Here is an 18,050-nt window from a genome sequence, read left to right as displayed (position 1 = left end):
AGCAAGGCCAAGCCAAATCAGTTTTAAACCAACATGGCTTCCTCACAATTAACTTTTCTTATTGCTTTTCATTTATCCCATCAGATTCAATGCAGTCTCTAACAAAATCCCAATGACTTTTTTCATGGAAATAGAACAAAGAATCCTAAAATTTACGTGGAACAACAAAAGACCCTGAATAGCCAAAACAATCCTGAGAAAAATGAACAAAGTTGAGGTATCACACTCTCTGACTTCAAATTATACACCAAGCTATAGTAACCAAAACAGCATGATGCTGACAGAAAAACAGATACACACATCAATGGAACAGAATCGAGAGCCCAGAAATAAACCCACACATCTATGGACAGTTAATTTTCAGCAAGGGAGCCAAGAACATACAATGGAGAAAGGAAAGTCTCTCCAATAAATGGTATCAGAAAAACCGGACAGCCACAAGCAAAAGAATGAAAGTAGACCAATATCTTACACCATACACAAAAATTAACTCAAAATGGATTAAAGACTTGAATGCAAGACCTGAAATCATAAAACTCCGAGAAGAAAATATAAGCAGTATGCTCTTCAACATCAGTTCTTAGTAGTATCTTTTTGAATACCATGTCTCCCCAGGCAAGGGAAACAAAAGAAAAAATAAACCAATGGGACTATATCAAACTAAAAACTTCTGCAAGGCAAAGAAAGCCATCAACAAAACGAAAAGACAACCTGGTGATTGGGAGAAGATACTTGTAAATCATATGTCCTATAAGAGGTTAATATCCAAATATATAAAGAACTCATACAACTCAACAACAAAAACACACAAACAACCAGATCAAAAAATGGGCAGAAGATATGAACAGACATTTTTCCAAAGAAGATATACAGATGGCCAACAAGCACATGAAAAAATGTTCAACATCACTAATTATTAGGGAAATGCAAATCAAAACTACAGTGAGATATCACCTTACACTTGTCTGAATAGCTAGAATTAACAAGACAAGAAATAACAAGGGTTGGACAGGATGTGGAGAAAAGGGAACTCTCATACTCTGTTGATGGGAAAGCAAACTGGTGCAGCCACTATGGAAAACAGTATAGAGATTTCTCAAAAAATTAAAAATAGAAATACCATATGATTCAGCTATCCCACTACTGGGCATTTTATCCAAAGATGAAATCAACAATTCAAAGAGATTTATATATCCCTGTGTTCATCACAACATCATTCACAATAGCCCAGATGTAGAAGCAACCCAAGTGCCCATCAACAGATGAATGGATAAAGAAGAAGTGGTATATATATATATATATATATATATACACACATACACAGTGGAATACTACTCAGCTATAAAAAAGACAAAATCGTCCCATTTGCAACAACATGGACGGACCTGTTGGGGTATTATGCTAAGCGACGTAAGTCAGATGAAAAAACACAAATGCCATATGATTTCACTCATATGTGGAAAATTAAAAAAAGCAAACAACAAACACAAACACATAGACATAGAGAGTAGATTAGCAGTTACCAGAGGGGAAGGGGGGAAGGAGGAGGGCAAAAAGAGTAAAAGGGCACATGTGTACAGTGACAAATGATAATTAGTCTTTGGGTGGTGAACACGATATAGTCTACACAGAAATCGAAATATACTGATGTAAACCTGAAATTTATATGATGTTATAAGCCAATGCTACCTAGATAAGTAATAATAATAAATAAGACAATATAATGACCACAACAACAAACTCTTGACCCCACTGGCTTTCACATCTTTTTATTGAGATTTCATGGCACAACTTCTTGGACAGGTTTTTTTGTAGTCACTCTTCACTTCTTTTCATCCGTTCCTCGATGCATTCCAGTTGGACTTGCAACCCAACTTTCCATGGAAATCGCTCTTACCAAGTTATTTATGAACTTGATGTTGCCCAAACCTGTGGTCAACTATTTTCTTCATTGCATTTGATGCCTCAGCAACACCCAACACAGCTGACCACATCTTCCTTCTTGAAATACTTTCTCCGCTTGACTTTCATAATGCCATACTCTCCACCTGCCTCACACCACTCCTGCTCAGTCTCCTTAGCTGGCTCCTCCTCCTCGGTGCAACCTCTAAATGTTGTTATGTTTGTCCCAGTATTCAGTCCCAAGGCTTTTCTTTTATTCCCTAATACTCTCTCCCTATAGAATACTCTCTCCCTATAGAATTTAAAAATTATTGTATACTTCTGTTTCCCAAATCTACCTCTCTAGGACTGTGGCACAAGAAGCATAATTGTCCTAAAGTGACCCAAGAGTTTAACAAGGTAGCCAAGAAGGGGGATCCCTTCTCTTCAGGATGAGGGACTATACCCTGAATAGCTCCCTGTGGAATCAGTGGCTTTCTCCCCCAAAGGGAGGGAAACACTTCCCATGAGCCCCACAGACTCCAGGTGCTGGGCAACTGACTTTCCCATACAACTCTTGTAGACAGCTGGCACTCCAAATCCAGACTGTCTGGCACCAACAGCATGTGAGCTCCTCCATTGATAAAGCTGCTTTCTTGTGCTTACATGATACAAAAATAGAATAAAGGAGGCTCGTGTCCCTATACTGGAATGCAGACACACACTTTCAGCCCAGCAATTTCCCGACTACTTATGCATCGGTGGAGGATGGAAGGATGGGAAAATCACACTTTCTATTTTTTGGCCGACCCTTGGCCTTTGTGTGATTTCCTAACAGCATCTTATTTAACATGCTGTATCATGTGGAGCAATTCTTCCCAAACTCTGATGCCAACTGGCAGTGAGTTCCACCTGACATAACACGCCCTGACCTTCCCTGAGCACGTAGACAATCCAATTGTTACAGCACCATTTGTTTGAAAGATTATCCTTTTCTCCCACTGAATTTACTTGGCACCTTTGTCAAAATCAATTGACTGTATAAATTTAGACCATTAACTCACACCACATGCAAAAATTCCCTCAAAATGGATCATAGACCTAAATGTAAGTGCCAAAATTATACAGCTCTTAGAAGAAAACACAGGTGAAAATCTTCACAACCTTGGGTTAGACAAAAACAGAAATGCTAGATGAAAAAAAAATTGAAAACCTCAGACTCCATCAAAATTAAAAATGTTTGTGCTTAAAAGACGTTATTAAGAAAATGGAAAGATAAGCCACAGACTGGGAAAAAATATTTTCAAATCATACATCTGTTAAAGCCACTCGAATCCAGAATATAAAGTATTCTGACAATTCAACAGTAAGATAAATAATCATTTAAAAATGGGGAAAAGATTTGTAAAGACACTTCACCTAAAAGGTATAGGTATAGGAATGTCCAATAAGCATTTGAAAAGATGTTCAGCATCATTAGTCCATTAGGGAAATTCAAATCAAAACTACAGTGAGACACCACTTCTTACCCACTAGAATGGCTATAATAAAAACGATGGACAATAGCAAGTGGAGGATGTGAAGAACAATGTTGAAAAACTGAAACATTCACTCGTTACTGGTGGAAAACACAGCCACTTTGGAAGTGTTCAGCAGCTTCTTAAGTCAAAGAGAAATTTACCATGTGACCCAGCAATTTTTCTCCTAGCTCTATACCCAAGAGAAATGAAAACATATGTCCACACAAACACTTGCATATGAATATTCATACCAGCTTTATCCATAATAGTCCCAAAAATAGAAACACTCAACTACCCATGAATTGCTGAATGAATAAACAAAATATGATATATTCAGACAATGGAATAGTATTCAGCACCTAAAAGGAGTGAAATACTGATACATGCTACAACATAGATGAACCTCAAAGGTATATTATGCTAAATAAAAGAAGCCAGATGCAAAAGACCATATGTTGTGTGTCTCCATTTATACGACATCAAGAAAAGGCAAATCTACAGAGTCAGTTGGTCAACTAGAGGTTGCCTAGAGCTTGGGAGTGGGAATGAGGAGCAGCTGCTAATGGGCAGGAGAGATCTTTTTGGGGGTGATAGAAATGTTCCAAAACAGGATTGTGGTGATGGTTACACAAGTCCATAATTTTACTTAAAATAGTTGAATTATACTGTCAACGAAAATAATCCATAACCAATCTATAAATGAAAATTTGGGCGAGTTTATTCTGAGCTTAAATCTGAGGATTATAACCCGGGAGAGTCTTTCCACAAAGGAACAGAGCACTCCAAAGAAGTGGGGGTATACAGGATGGTTATATACCCTCAAAGAGTATGTTTCACATATGATTGAAATGTCCCTTTTACAATAGTCACGAGGCTGCTCTGTCAGCACAGCGATTGATGGAAACAGCAGGTAGGTCTGCTGCCTCGGTGAACACAGCAGGGTGGCAGTCTGTTGTCTCCAGCTGAGTGGTCACAGGTGAGCACCGCAATCGGTTCCCAGCCTAAAGAAAGATGCTTAATCTTTAAGGAGACGCCAACATTGGGAGGGGGAGAGAAGTTGCAGCTTTATCTCAAGGGCCTTTGCTCTTGCCATAGGGAATCTCTAAAGCAGATATACAATGCATGCTCAACGGCCTCGGTCAGGCCCTTTTGGAAAGACAAGGTCAGGCCGAATTACGTTTACACCAAACGGCTTCCTCACATACTCCAATATATCCTATTACTTGCCATTTTTATCTGTCAATACACTTAAAATAAGTGAATTTTATGGCATGTAAGTGATATCTCAGTAAAACTGTTTAGAAATAAAAGAAAGGTGATATTGTGGCCCCCATCAGCCTTGCCCTTTCTTTTATTTCTCACTTTCCATAGAGTTTATATTTAGCAGCTTCACTCAGAGACTCTGAACTCCTATCCTAGCGGCTTTTTAACTGAAGGCAATTCCCACTCCCAGCAGCTGGGGGAATGAGTACTCCAGTCCTGAAAGGGCTGGGGGATGTGTGTGGTTCACGTAGAGCATCACTATAGCAGGCAAAGCTCTACGATGCACCTTGGTAGTGACAAATAAAAATGGCAAGTAATAGGATATACTGGAGTACGTGAGGAAGCCACTTTGTGTAAACCTAATTTGGCCTGACCTTGTCTTTCCAAAAGGGCCTGACCGAGGCCGTTGAGCATGCATTGTATATCTGCTTTAGAGATTCCCTATGGCAAGAGCAAAGGCCCTTGAGATAAAGCTGCAACTTCTCTCCCCCTCCCAATGTTGGCGTCTCCTTAAAGATTAAGCATCTTTCTTTAGGCTGGGAACCGATTGCGGTGCTCACCTGTGACCACTCAGCTGGAGACAACAGACTGCCACCCTGCTGTGTTCACCGAGGCAGCAGACCTACCTGCTGTTTCCATCAATCGCTGTGCTGACAGAGCAGCCTCGTGACTATTGTAAAAGGGACATTTCAATCATATGTGAAACATACTCTTTGAGGGTATATAACCATCCTGTATACCCCCACTTCTTTGGAGTGCTCTGTTCCTTTGTGGAAAGACTCTCCCGGGTTATAATCCTCAGATTTAAGCTCAGAATAAACTCGCCCAAATTTTCATTTATAGATTGGTTATGGATTATTTTCATCCACAGTAGCCTCGGATAGGGCTCCACAGGTCTCAGCAAGACCAAAGGCCTGTAGGTAGTGCTGATAGCTTCAGAGAACAAGCTGCTACAACTCGGTGACCAAGGTCAACCTTTCCTAAGCAAGTGTGTTTGAGGCATTGGGAGTCAGGTCCCAAATGGGAAGTGGAGAATGTCCACAACATGGGGAGTGGGAGAGACACAGTAGGCTGTCAAACCCAATCTTTGTAGAGCACTGACTCCCAACAACTGCAGAAAACGTTGTTTTCAAGTGCATGTGGCATTTTCAGCAAGATAGACCATATGCTGGACCACAAAACAATTCTCAATAAATATCTAAGAATCAGAATCATATAGAGTATATACTCTGACCACAACAGTACTAAATTAGAAATCGATAACAATAAGATATCTAGAAAATCTCCAATTTTAGAAATTAAACAGCATACTTCTGAATAACTCATATCAAAGAAGAAATAACAAGGAAAGTTAGGAAAAATATTTTTACCTGAATGATGATAAAAATCCAATACATCAAAATTATTGGCTATAGATGACACAGTGCTTAGAGGGAAATTTACAGCTTTAAATGGGTGTAGTTGAAAAGAGGAAAAGCACAAAATCAATTATCTAAGATTTGACCATAAGAACGTTGAAAAAGAAGAGTAAATTAAACCCAAAGTAAATGAAAGGAAGCAAACAATTTTAAAAAACTAATGAAATAGAAAATAGACAATAGAGAAATATAACAGTAAGTTTTTCTGTACCCCATGCACATAACAATTTCAGATGGATTCTATATTTAAATACACATCCAGAACCATAAAGACTTTAGAAGAAAAAATTAGGAGAATATCTACGGGAATAAAAATCAGAAAGTAGTTGCTTCCACGGCAGATTGTGGGGCAGGGGTGGAAATTGACAGGGGGCAGGAAAGAACTTTCTGGAGTGAAGAAAATGTTCTATATCTTGTTTTGGGTGGTGGTTAAATGGGTGGCATAATTGCTAAGGTCCATTGAACTAAACATTTAAGATCTGGACATCTTAATGCTTGTAAATTACAATTCAATTTTTAAAAGTGGAGGAAAGACAGTATCTTGAGGAACTTATAGCGGTGGTGTCTGGGCAGCTCTGGGGCACAGGCTTCAGAAGCATCCACAGCCTCTTCAGTTCAGGCATCTGCTGCGAGTAGATTTGCAACCAAAACATGGGGTGAACACAAAGGCCTATAACAAGAGCCACTGTGGCCCACAACTACAGATCCCTACTCTCATTATTCAGGCCATAGAACTAGGTGGTTATCACTAGACAGCTTCCCTGAAGGAACCCAGAGTTCTCCAGGGGGAAACGGAAACTGAGGTTCTGGATATATTGGGTTGGTAAGATAGTCACTTCCTAAAAATCTTAATCACTCGAGCTGCCACCATTATCAATTTCTAAACTTTGCAAGATGGCAGCAATGTTTCAAACGACTCTGAGAGAGGAGACAACGGGCTAAAGTGGATTTTCCCCCCAGATGTATTTACTGCACAAGGCGAAAATTCACATTGCATTGGGAGATTTCTCCTGGTCTAGTTTAAGTTCACAGATTGTGGATCCCAGACAGCTAGCACCAACTGCCTGGTGTCCTATAGAGGCTAGAACCAAGAGTCTTTATTCACACTGTGACCTTGAAGCTCACTTTCTTGTCCCGTGCCTCAGAAGAATGAGAGATATAAGCTAAAGCTTACCATTTTTCTTGGGGGGAGGAATGCTGGAGGAGGAGCGAGGGTGGAGGTGAAGAGGCTGAGTCAGAAGGACAATACATAAAGCTCCAGTTCTGCCTTTGGGAGATAAGGAGACCAGAACCCAGGCTCTTTCATCTGGCTTGTGACACTCTAACAGGTTAGAGCTTCTGCTCCGGGGCAGTGACATGGGATTTTTGCAAAAATGCAGCGAAGGGAACAAAATGAGTTTTTGTGAGCCTGAACTACTTGATCTCTCTTTTTAGCTCTCTCCAGGGTCACTCTCTAATCCAATCTGCTTGCCTGCGTTTTCTGGTTCCTGGCGAGCATTTCTTGTTACTCAGGTTTACCCATGGCTGGGTGGAGCTGCCTTGTGACGGGAGCAGGAGGCTTTCTGGGTCAGAGGATTGTCCGCTTGCTGGTGGAGGAGAAGGAGGTACAGGAGATCAGAGCACTGGACAAAGTCTTCAGACCGGAATTGCGGGAAGAGTTTTCCAGTAAGTGAACTCGAGTCATGGGTGTGTGGCTCCATCTTAAACCCTGCATAGGTGTGGTTGTGATGGGGTGGGGGTGGTTCTTGTCTAGGGGATTAGAGAAAGTTGTAGCCAAATCAAAGCTAATCCCATGTCCAAAGTCATCAGAAAGGAAATCACAGATGGTGGGTATGAAAGACACTGAGTAGGTGTCAGGAGATTAGATTCTGGCCCTGATCCAGAACTAGAGAGGGTGACCATAGGCCAGCTACTTCAGCCTATAGGTCTCTTTTGTTCTCATCTAGAAAATCACATATAGGTTCTCTCCTTTGTCAACAACTCTTTAATGTTCAGAAGATTTTTGACTTGGCAATTACTGTGCAACATTTGCAAAGGGCAAGCAAATGCCATTAGCCTGGAGACCCCACCAGCAGGTCCCCGCTGCTCTTGATGGTCTTGGTCTTTTCACGGCTTCAGTTAGCATCTCCAGTGAAGGTGAAACAAAACGAAGTGAAGGTGAAGCTGAACATGTGTGTGTGTGTGTGTGTGTGTGTATGCGCGCGCGCGCGCGAGAGAGAATCAGAGATAGTGAGAAAAAATAAGAGAGAGAATTAGAGGGAAAGAGAAAATCGGAGACAGAAAGAGTGAGAAAGAAAGCATTAGAGGAAGAGAGAGGGAGAGAATGAGACAGAGGGAGGGGAAACTGGAGAGGGTGCATGAGTGTACAGGGCAGGAGCCAGAGACCGAGAGAGGCAGCATGAGTGGGGACATGCCTCAAGTGGAGTCCCTGTACATCTCTTTTTACCATTTGTCTCTGCTCCTCATCACCAAAAGGAAAGTGACTGCGGAATTTACTGTAGCAGCTCATTGCGCTTTTCCCAGATTGCTGCCCCAGTGCAAATGCAAAAGCTGGATTGATGGTATATTTTCCAACTTGTTTCACCCCCAGATCCTCAAAATAACCCTGTGAGGAAGGTAGGAAAGGGGTCCCACCCACTGGGACATGAGGCAATCGGGATCCACATAGGTAAAGTGACTTGCCGAGGCCCTCCGATTAATGGGTAGCAGAGCCCAGAACACAGCCCCATCACAGAGGCCCTGATCCCATGGCCCTAGGACTGACTCTTGGCAAAGTGAATCTTCAATCTCTCCCATTTCTCCCCTGTGTGCCTCCAAACCAATTCCCTGTCCCCCTCCTCAGCCCTGGTGGACTGGGTATCTACAGGCAAGCCATGGCTGCCCAGAAGTCGCCCCCTCCCCACACAGAAGGCCCCCACCTGCTCTCTGGACCTCCTCCATTGCTCTGCTCTTTTTTCCTCTTCTCTGACCTCTTCAAACATCCTATTTTCTCTAACCTCTGCTTCAAGAGTGTCTCTGATAAACAAATTCACAAATGATCAGCATCAACTCTTTCAATCCTTCCCTTCCAGCCATATTTGCAATCTGACAGCTGACGCCCAGAAAGGGGGATGCTCAACCTACAGGAACAGTTCCCCAATGTGACAAGTCAGGCGATGTCATGGAAGGGCAGAACCCTCTGTAAAGAACATCATAGAGAATCCTGACAGCGTTCTTTCTGTGCCTAGCACTGTGCTAAGTGTTTTACACATGCTGCCTCATTTGCTCCGCGTAACAACCCTATGGGACAGGTGACATTATCCTCCTTTCTTTAAAGATGAAAATACAGGCTCTAAGAGGCTGTCTTAGTTCATTCAGGCTGCTATAACAAAATACCACAGGCCAGGTAGCCTAAAGACATCGGAAATTCATTTCTCACCGTTCTGGAGTCTGGAAGTCCAAATTCAAGGCAGGGTCATGGGCTGCTGAAAGTGCTCTTCCTGATTCATAGCCTGCACCTTCACGCTGCATCCTCACACGGTGGAAGGGGCGAGGGACCTACCCTTGCAGAAGCTAATTCACTTGTTCGAGGTCCCACAGCTGGAAAATGGCAAAGCTGGATATGAACCCAGGCAGTCTAGCTGCAGCATCTGTCCTCTTAACTACTAGTTTGTCTAGAAGCTTCTCTCTGGACCTCCCTCCAACCCACATCACACAAGCACCTGCATATTCAGGATAGGCAAAACACTTGCCAAGTCCACAGAGCCTTAGGAGAAGGAGAGAGTGTGGCTCCACCACTGAGGCATCCATAGTGCCCCCTGCTGGTTTCTCTGCATCCCTGCAGACGAATGGAGTAAGTCCTTTTCTTGGCTTTGGACTTCTCCCCTCTGGACATATCAATTCCTTTGAGCCATTCTGTCTGAAGTTAGCAGCAAAGGAGAGGCAAAGGAAGAGAGGGAGGAGGGCAGACACAATCAGAGAAAATTCTACTCTCCTGCTGATTCCCAGCTGCTTCTCCCCTGCCTTTCTCCCACTTCAGGGCCTTCTTGGAGTTGTCTGACAGCAGGAAGAGACTGGGGGCAGAGCAAACTTGGCAGAGGCTTAAGGAGAGCAGATGGTTCTTCCAAGTTGTAACCCAGGAAGGAAATTCTCCAGCCTTGAATTTTTCACTCTGAGTTCCCCTCTCACTGTTCTCTGGCCTCCATTGCCAATTTCAGTTGAGTTGACTTATTCTTCCTCTGCCTCAGAAGAGTGCCAGTCCTGCATCTGGGTGACAGGGGAGTGTGAGCAAGGCTTGAAGGCAGGCACAGGCCTGAATCTATGCTAGAAATGTGACTTAGATCTGCCCCTTAGCTTCTCTGAGCCTCAGTTTCCTTGCCTGTAAAATGGAAATCAGAATACCCATCTCACGAGATACCATGAAAGGAAATCAGAAATCCATGAAGGTTGAGCACAAAGTACAAAGCACAAAATAAGTGTAGGGTGTTTATCCAAACTGCACATAGCACAGCTTTTATTCCATGAGCTAATCTGAGGTGATGAACTTACAGGCAGTGCCACTTCCCATGGACTTCAAAGGAGCCGAAGACCCTGAGGCTGTATCCGCTGCCCTTGGCTACATGGCCAGAATGTCAGGTCCTAGGTGGCTGACTCATTTTCAGCGCTGATATCTGCTTTTGATTATTTCTAATCAGAGTTTTTCAGTTAAATCCATCATTTGGCCCCATTCTAAATTCCCTGTTAATGGCTCCACTATCCTCCTGATCACCCAAGTGAAAAACTCGGGCTGACAGTGACTCTTCTGTGTCCTCTCAGCCCACCTCCAATAAGAACCAGGACCTGTCAAGGGAAGGTCTGAAAAGTCGAACCTTCTGTATCTCTCCCCTTCTCTGCTTCCACTGCGGGAACCTTGGTTCTGGTCCTCCTCGTCTGAACTTTGGCACAGGCATTCTGATTAATCTCCTTGCTTTCTATTATATCCCACACACAAATCCATTTTATATACTGCGGCCAGGCTTATTCCAAACCCATACACGATTCCTCATTCGCTATTGAATCAAATTCAAATTCTTTCCTCTTATATCCACTCTCCACAATCACCCTACTCTCCTTAATGAATTTTATGAACTTCCCATGAGTCTCTTTAACTGTTTTGTGTTCCAGGCTCACTTGACTCCTCACTGCTCCAATTCTGTTTTGGGAATGAGATGGGGTAGAAGCAGATGTTTGCTCTTCCCCTAAAAATGCTACGCATTCCGATTTCTGTAGCTTTCTTTACCTGTTCCCTTCATGGAATGTGTCCCCGTGCCCAACCTTCCCCAAGCCTGCCTCTCCTTAGAGACCTGGGTAAAATGCCACCTTTATAAGGAAACTTTCAGATCCAGAAAGCCTTCCAATGACCTGACTCATGTTCACACAGAACTCCAGAGCAAGGTCAAGCTGACCGTGCTGGAGGGAGACATTCTGGATGAGCAGTTCCTGAAGAGAGCTTGCCAGGGCGCCTCGGCTGTCATTCACACCGCCTCTATCATCGACGTCACGAACCTCTTTAACCCACAGGTCACCATGAATGTCAATGTGGAAGGTACAGTATCCTGGGGAGCAGATGGAGTGAGGTGGGCAAAAGAGGATGGGAAACAGGATAAGGAAGGGGAAGAAACCCCTATCACTGAACACCTGCTGAGCTCTGCACCAAGTGCTTTGGCTTAGCAGTACAAACTAAGAGATTCAAGGCTGCCATCCTCAGTGTTTTAAACGGGGAGACTAGGGCTAAGAAGGGCGAAGTAACTTGATCAAGGTCCCAGGGGTAGAAGAGGGAGAGCTGGGATCTAAACCCACCCCTGTGGACTCCAAAGGTCACGGAAGCTCTTTCTACTGTGACTCCAGTCAAGCATTGACTAAATTCCAACCTCAAACTCTTGACATCCAACCACCTCCTGCCTCTCCTGGGCTGGAAGCAGACCTTACAGGTGCCTCCTTAGCCGTCATTTTAGCCCTTCTGTGTGACTCTAAGGTGGTTGTCACACAGTAAGGCCAAGAACTAAGAGCTCTGTGATATGAGGTGCCCCCAAGTCAGTTACAAGTGATGAGCCACAGCTCTGGGCCCGTTTCCTTCAGGCAGGACTCCCTAGACAGGATCGCCAAGGGTAATGAGAGCATCTAGAGCCTTCCTGCTCACCTGAAAGAAGGATGCCTCTCGAGGATTCCTCTCAAAGCTGGTTCACAGGGGTCTGGCAGTACAGAATTATCCAGCACTTTCCTTCTCATAATACTCTCTTAACAATAATAGTCTCCCATTAACCATAATACCATTTCTTCAGCTCCACAGTGGGTCTACTATTAAAGAGTAGTTCCTGGCCAGGTGCCAAAGTACACCCTCCTTAGATCCCCATCCCATAAATGCCTGGTGGCTCTTTCGGAATTGAGGCTTTCCAATCTACTTTAAATCTAGACACATTCACTCAAGGGATTAGCTTAAATCGTTTATTAGCTTGCCATGTAATCTCATCACTCCGATCCCTGGAGGCCAGTCTCCCCAGTACCACAGGACCCCAACCCCCAAGCCCATCTGTCTTCCATGCCCTGCTCTACAAAGTTAGTCTACTCAGAGACTCCTTTTCTAAAGCAGCTCATTGTTTTTGGGTTTCCGGCCTAAAATAACACAATCTCAAAAAAGGCCCTTTTGGGGGCCGGCACTGTGGCTGAGTAGTTGAGTTCGCACGCTCTGCTTCGGCAGCCCAGGGTTTCACCAGTTCCGATCCTGGGGGCAGACATGGCACTGCTCATCAGGCCACGCTGAGGCGGCATCCCATATAGCACAGCCAGAAGGACCTACAACTATGTACGGGGGAGCTTTGGGGAAAAGAAGAAGAAGAAAAAAAGGCCCTTTCTGGTGTCTACTGAGCCACGCTAACACTGCCAGAAGGGTGCTAAGATTAACCAGTTGTTAGTTTTTAGTTCCTCTCTCATTATTCCTACTGTCCAAAGCTCCCAACAGCAGTGAATTTGAAAACCCTAAGAAGTGTTAGCAGCATCAGTTGACTAAAACCAGTATCACTCTCAGGTTTAGAAAATTCTTCACAACGATGGTCATTTTCCCCTCTGCAGGCAAATTAGCTCCAAATTTTCTCTGCCTCTAGATTTAATAAAAAATAAACAAAAAAACCACGAGGCTGTCTCTCCTGAAAATAAATTTCACAAAGATCTTAAAAGGGATTAAGAAATACAAGAAATAAAAAATAGTAATGAAGCTTTGCACAGGAAACTCCTTTCTTGTAGGGAAAGCACTCTGCATTACCTCTATGAGCTAAAGTCCTAGCCAGCGAAGGTATTACCACCAGAGGGCGCATTCCTCTGCCCGGTTCTCTCAACACACAAGGCCAGGGCAGGGCTCTGGAATGCTAAGTAAGAGGAAGGTTTGTCCCCACTACTTTTCATACCTGAGTACATGGAGTCACAGCCAGAATTAGGAGTGCGCTTTGTAGAGAACATACAATCAGGAATGGAGTCTGGATCTCCAACTTCTCCCCATAACTCACCAATCATTTGCTCAGTGACTCTCAAACAAGGTCCTTGTGACAAAGTTTTATTGGTCCTCAAAAAAAGAGAAAAATACAAACAATTCAATGTACATTTAAGAGTGTATAACCTATATACAACTCTGTGTGTGTGTGTGTGTGTGTGTGTGTATGATATGAGTCATTCAACTGTCCTCTTTTATCTAAGGACTAGGACTGTCCTTATTCTGAGAGTATGGCCTCCTAAGTTTTTTATTTAAAATAATCTTTCTTTAATGAGCTGGTAGGGATGATAAATGATAATTTTTTAATGTCCTTACGTGGCAAAATATAAAGTGGCAATCCTATGTCTTTTTCCAAAATTACAAGTATACACACAGGTCCATGAGTCCATCCAAAAGTCTAGAAATTCTTGCTCTCAAGAACCCAAATGTCAGTCTCTTTACATTTTTGCATTTTTCCTATGGCTATAGCACAGTCAGATCTCAGCCAGAATGCATCCTGATCTGCAATAACCACCTCACTTGCAGGGATAGTGGGGGAAGACAAGGTCTGTAGGCATGGTTGGCCTTTTGGGTTATTTCCTGATACTGACGGTGTGCTCCCCTGGGCAGGTACCCAGCTCCTATTGGAGGCCTGTTCCCAGGCTAGCGTGCCAATCTTCATCTACACCAGCTCCGTAGCGGTGGCTGGGCCCAACTCCTACAGGGAGATCATCCAGAATGGCCATGAAGAAGCACATCTCGAAACAAAATGGTCCTCTCCATACCCATACAGCAAAAAGCTTGCTGAGAAGGCTGTGCTGGCAGCTAATGGGTTGCCTCTTAAAAATGGTGGCACCTTATACACTTGTGCCTTAAGGCCCATGTTTATCTATGGGGAAGGAAGCCCAACCCTTTATTACCTTATGCATGAGGGCCTGAACAACAATGGCATCCTGACACACAACTGCAAGTTCTCCAGAGCCAACCCAGTCTATGTTGGCAACATAGCCTGGGCCCACATTATGGCCTTGAGGGCCCTGAGGGACCCCAAGAAGGCCCCAAGCATCCAAGGACAGTTCTACTACATCTCAGATGACACACCTCCCCAAAGCTATGATGACTTAACTTACACTTTGAGCAAAAAGTGGGGCTTCTGCCTTGATTCCAGAATGAGACTTCCCATATTTCTGAAGTACTGGCTTGCCTTCCTGCTGGAAATAGTGAGCTTCCTGCTCAGTCCAATTTACAAATATCGACCTCCCTTCGACCGCCACCTAGTGACATGGCAAAACAGTGTTTTTACCTTCTCCTATAAGAAAGCTCAGCGAGATATGGGATATGAGCCGCTCTTCAGCTGGGAGGAAGCCAAGAAGAGAACCACTGAGTGGATCGACGCCCTGGTAGAACCGCACCAGGAGGCCCTGAAAACAAAGACTCTCTGATCTACAGGTGACATGGATGCGGATGTTAGGAGATGTCTGCTAGACTCTCCCCTTCTGTCTTCAAACAGCAAATACCATGAGCACGAGCCCAGATCCTACTGCCTCTCTTTCACAAGATGCCCACGTTATCGTCTTCCTCTTGCCACTAGAAACTTTCCCAGTCACTCGCGCAGCCAGAATCTTCTGCCCTACCCACCTTCCAGAGGACAGACAAGATGATTTGCTGCAGCTGTTGGCACCAAAGTCTTAGTTGCTGATTCTGAGCTCTTCAGGCCTCTTTTAACTTAGAGTTTTGCCTGTTAGTTCCCGTTCCTTTGTTAAATGCAAAAGCATTTCCTATCTTTTAAAAATTCCTATTACTTCAGACAGCTCAATGAAAAGAATAATAAATGTTTTACTGCCTAACTGCCTAATCTGGAGGAAGCTGTGGTTTATGTGACTACATACCTTCCTCCTTTGCCCTCCATTTCCAGGTATCACCATCTTCTATTTAGAAAAGCAGCATGGAACTGGGGTGGGCAGAAAGTCCAGAAGGAGGACACTAAGATCAACTAAACACCTACTATGTCTAGGGCATGCACTAGATAACTGACACAGGTCACCTCATTTAACCCACACCAGCAACCTGTGAGGTAGGGACTACTATTCCATCAGTAAGGAAACATTCACGGTCGCACTAACTGGTAAGTGACCAGGCTGTTTAAACCAGAAAGACTGACTTGAAAACCCTTAAATTTCTACAGAATCATGAAGCCTGAACTGCCTAAAATTTACAGCAAAATGAGTGGGGTGCCGGAGGGTGGCTGGGTTTGTCAGCAGTGCAATGAAGCTGGGGGGGGGGGGCGATCCTTGGAGAGCACAGTTCCCTTGGGTCACCTACTTCTTGTCCAGTCCTGTGCAAGAGACCCCCTAGAATGCAGAAGAACCCCTGAGTGGCGTCTAGGAGGGTTTGCATGCCCTTGCCAGATGCCTGGGCAGGGGAGGGAGAAGAAGAGATACAACCAGCCTCCACCGCCAATGCCAGTGTCCTTGAAGGTCTCTAGGACACACCTGGATATATGTGTGTTGGCCACTCCAGCAATTCAAAAGCCCGTATTTCAACTTTTCAAATCACACAATGAAGCCACACCGTGGATTCCTGGGAAAGTAAAGGGAACAGGTGTGAATTCCTCTGAAAATTTATCTCCTACTCAGTCCAAAAAGTAGAGTCTACTCCCCCACATCTCCAGATTTAACTCCTTCTCCTCTCTTTCCTCCTCCTCCCCATCTCTCCCTTGCACTGCATCTCTCTTCCTTTATCCTTTTACCTCCGGAGCCTCTCCTTTTGCTCCACATTCCCCTTAATGACTGGTCCGCTTGTCTTTCTCAGTTCCCCTAAGGAGAGGAGACCAATCAAGACACATTTGGGGACTTAAGTGATGACACAGTCATTAACTGAATGGAGGACCAACAGTCAAAAGAAACACTGTCAGGGCCAACAAGTGTGACCTGAAGCAAGTGAGGAGGTGGCTGTGGGGTCTGAGGGTGGGGAAGTGGGAGCTGCCTCGCTCTAGACAGGGGTACTGCCTGTCTTTATGAACCACAGTCACGACAGGAGACACACCCCACATCAAGATGGCCTCTTTCTTACCCAGGAATGGATTATGAATTCTGTTGAATTTGATTACCACGATGGAGATCATTTAAGCATTCACTCTTAAGGAGAAAGGGAAAAAACACTCTGGCCCAGATGAACAGGTTCCTATCACCTTCAAAACCCCAAGGGACAGAGGCTCAGCACCCAGGCACCAGAGTGGAGAGGCCCCAGGTGGTGGAGTAAGGTGGGAAATGAAACACTTCCTTTCTTCCTTCCTTCCTCCACTGAGCAAAACAGAAAAGTCAGCACCTGTCCAGCTCTTGTCAGGTGTGCACACCTTGTATGTTTATGCCAATAGCGAAGGAAGGAAAGGAGGAGGGTGGGGTCTGGGACGGACGAGGGCCCCTCAGAAGCCTTTTTGCCTAGTGAAACCCCATACCTATGAACCCACCAGGGCAAATCTCACAGGGAAGAGAAAGCATACGGTCGCCAAAGAGCAAGGGGAGTGGCGTGACCAGACAAAGAGGAGAAGGATTTGACAGCTGGAGGTCTTATTCAGTTAAGCATAAAGGCGTCCGAAATGTTTTGACCAACAAAGCCGGCCATCCTAACACCGGACACAGGAACTGACCGCACGGGGAGGTCCCGGCTGTGCACACAAGCCCGGAGTGCACCGCAAGGGAAGCACCGCACGGGGGCGGCAGAGGCTCAGAGGGAAGAAGGAAGCCACCCCACTTGGACCTGCCCTGCCACCCGCCCAACCATTAAGTGTGAGCGCGCAGAGTATGCGGTAAACAAGTGAATGAAAGCACAGGTAAGTGCCCAGCCACCTGCCTGCTCTAGGTAGCTTGGCCCACCCTCACATATAGGAAACTACTTAAGTCTGTGTCACACTTTATGTGAATATCCATGCTTTTTTCTGCAGAAATTTCTGTATATTTAATTATGAGATGCTGGCCCAGATGCTGCTAGGGATGTTAGGTAATATATGATATACATGCTTATTACCTTATTAAAATCCGAAAGAAACTTGAGTTCCAAAACACATCTAGCTTCAAGGGTTTTAGATAAAAGATTGTGGACCTCTAGCAGCAGAATTATGTGCCAGGTATTGCTCTAAACATTTTATATAATAATCCTCAAACAACACTCTAAAGTAGGTACTCTTATTATCCTCATTTGACATATGAGGAAATGGAGGCGCAGAAAGATAAACAACTTGCTCAAGGTTATTCAGCTAGTTAGTGGTTCAGTTCCAATCTTATAAAAGCTTTTTGACTTCGAAGAGTTTATATGAAAATGGCAAACTCACATGCCTACAGGAGCCAGACACACATATATAAATGAAGCAGCCTGGGGCTAAGAGACCTTAGGGAGTGGTGGGGAGTGTGGTGTGCTGGAGAGCATATACTCTGCCTCCAGGAGGCAGTGGCTATGGAGCCCATGCTGATTCATGTTGAAATGCACTCC

At 44.4% G+C, this 18,050-nt stretch overlaps 1 protein-coding gene across 1 annotated transcript; it reads left to right on the top strand.

The window, feature by feature from the left end:
* The first annotated feature begins 7,116 nt into the window (after positions 1–7,116).
* Positions 7,117–15,417, top strand: HSD3B2 (hydroxy-delta-5-steroid dehydrogenase, 3 beta- and steroid delta-isomerase 2). The gene is made up of 4 exons (XM_008516131.2): positions 7,117–7,410; positions 7,595–7,747; positions 11,481–11,645; positions 14,193–15,417. Exons 2-4 carry the CDS (start codon positions 7,603–7,605, stop codon positions 15,002–15,004), a joined length of 1,122 nt encoding a protein of 373 aa, XP_008514353.1. The 5' UTR covers positions 7,117–7,410; positions 7,595–7,602; the 3' UTR covers positions 15,005–15,417.
* The last annotated feature ends 2,633 nt before the right edge of the window (positions 15,418–18,050 follow it).

Source organism: Equus przewalskii, unplaced genomic scaffold, assembly GCF_037783145.1.
Source record: "Equus przewalskii isolate Varuska unplaced genomic scaffold, EquPr2 ChrUn-13, whole genome shotgun sequence".
Taxonomy (NCBI): Eukaryota; Metazoa; Chordata; class Mammalia; order Perissodactyla; family Equidae; genus Equus; species Equus przewalskii.
Note: the sequence above shows the minus strand (reverse complement) of the source record. Positions and strands in the feature narration are given on the sequence as shown.

Bases quoted from the DNA above. Each gene is read 5' to 3' on its own strand.
- HSD3B2 (XM_008516131.2), top strand. From the start codon at position 7,603: ATGGCTGGGTGGAGCTGCCTTGTGACGGGAGCAGGAGGCTTTCTGGGT. The intron at 7,748-11,480 runs GTAAGTGAACTC...ATGTTCACACAG, and splicing joins ATTGCGGGAAGAGTTTTCCA to AACTCCAGAGCAAGGTCAAG. The intron at 11,646-14,192 runs GTACAGTATCCT...TCCCCTGGGCAG, and splicing joins CATGAATGTCAATGTGGAAG to GTACCCAGCTCCTATTGGAG.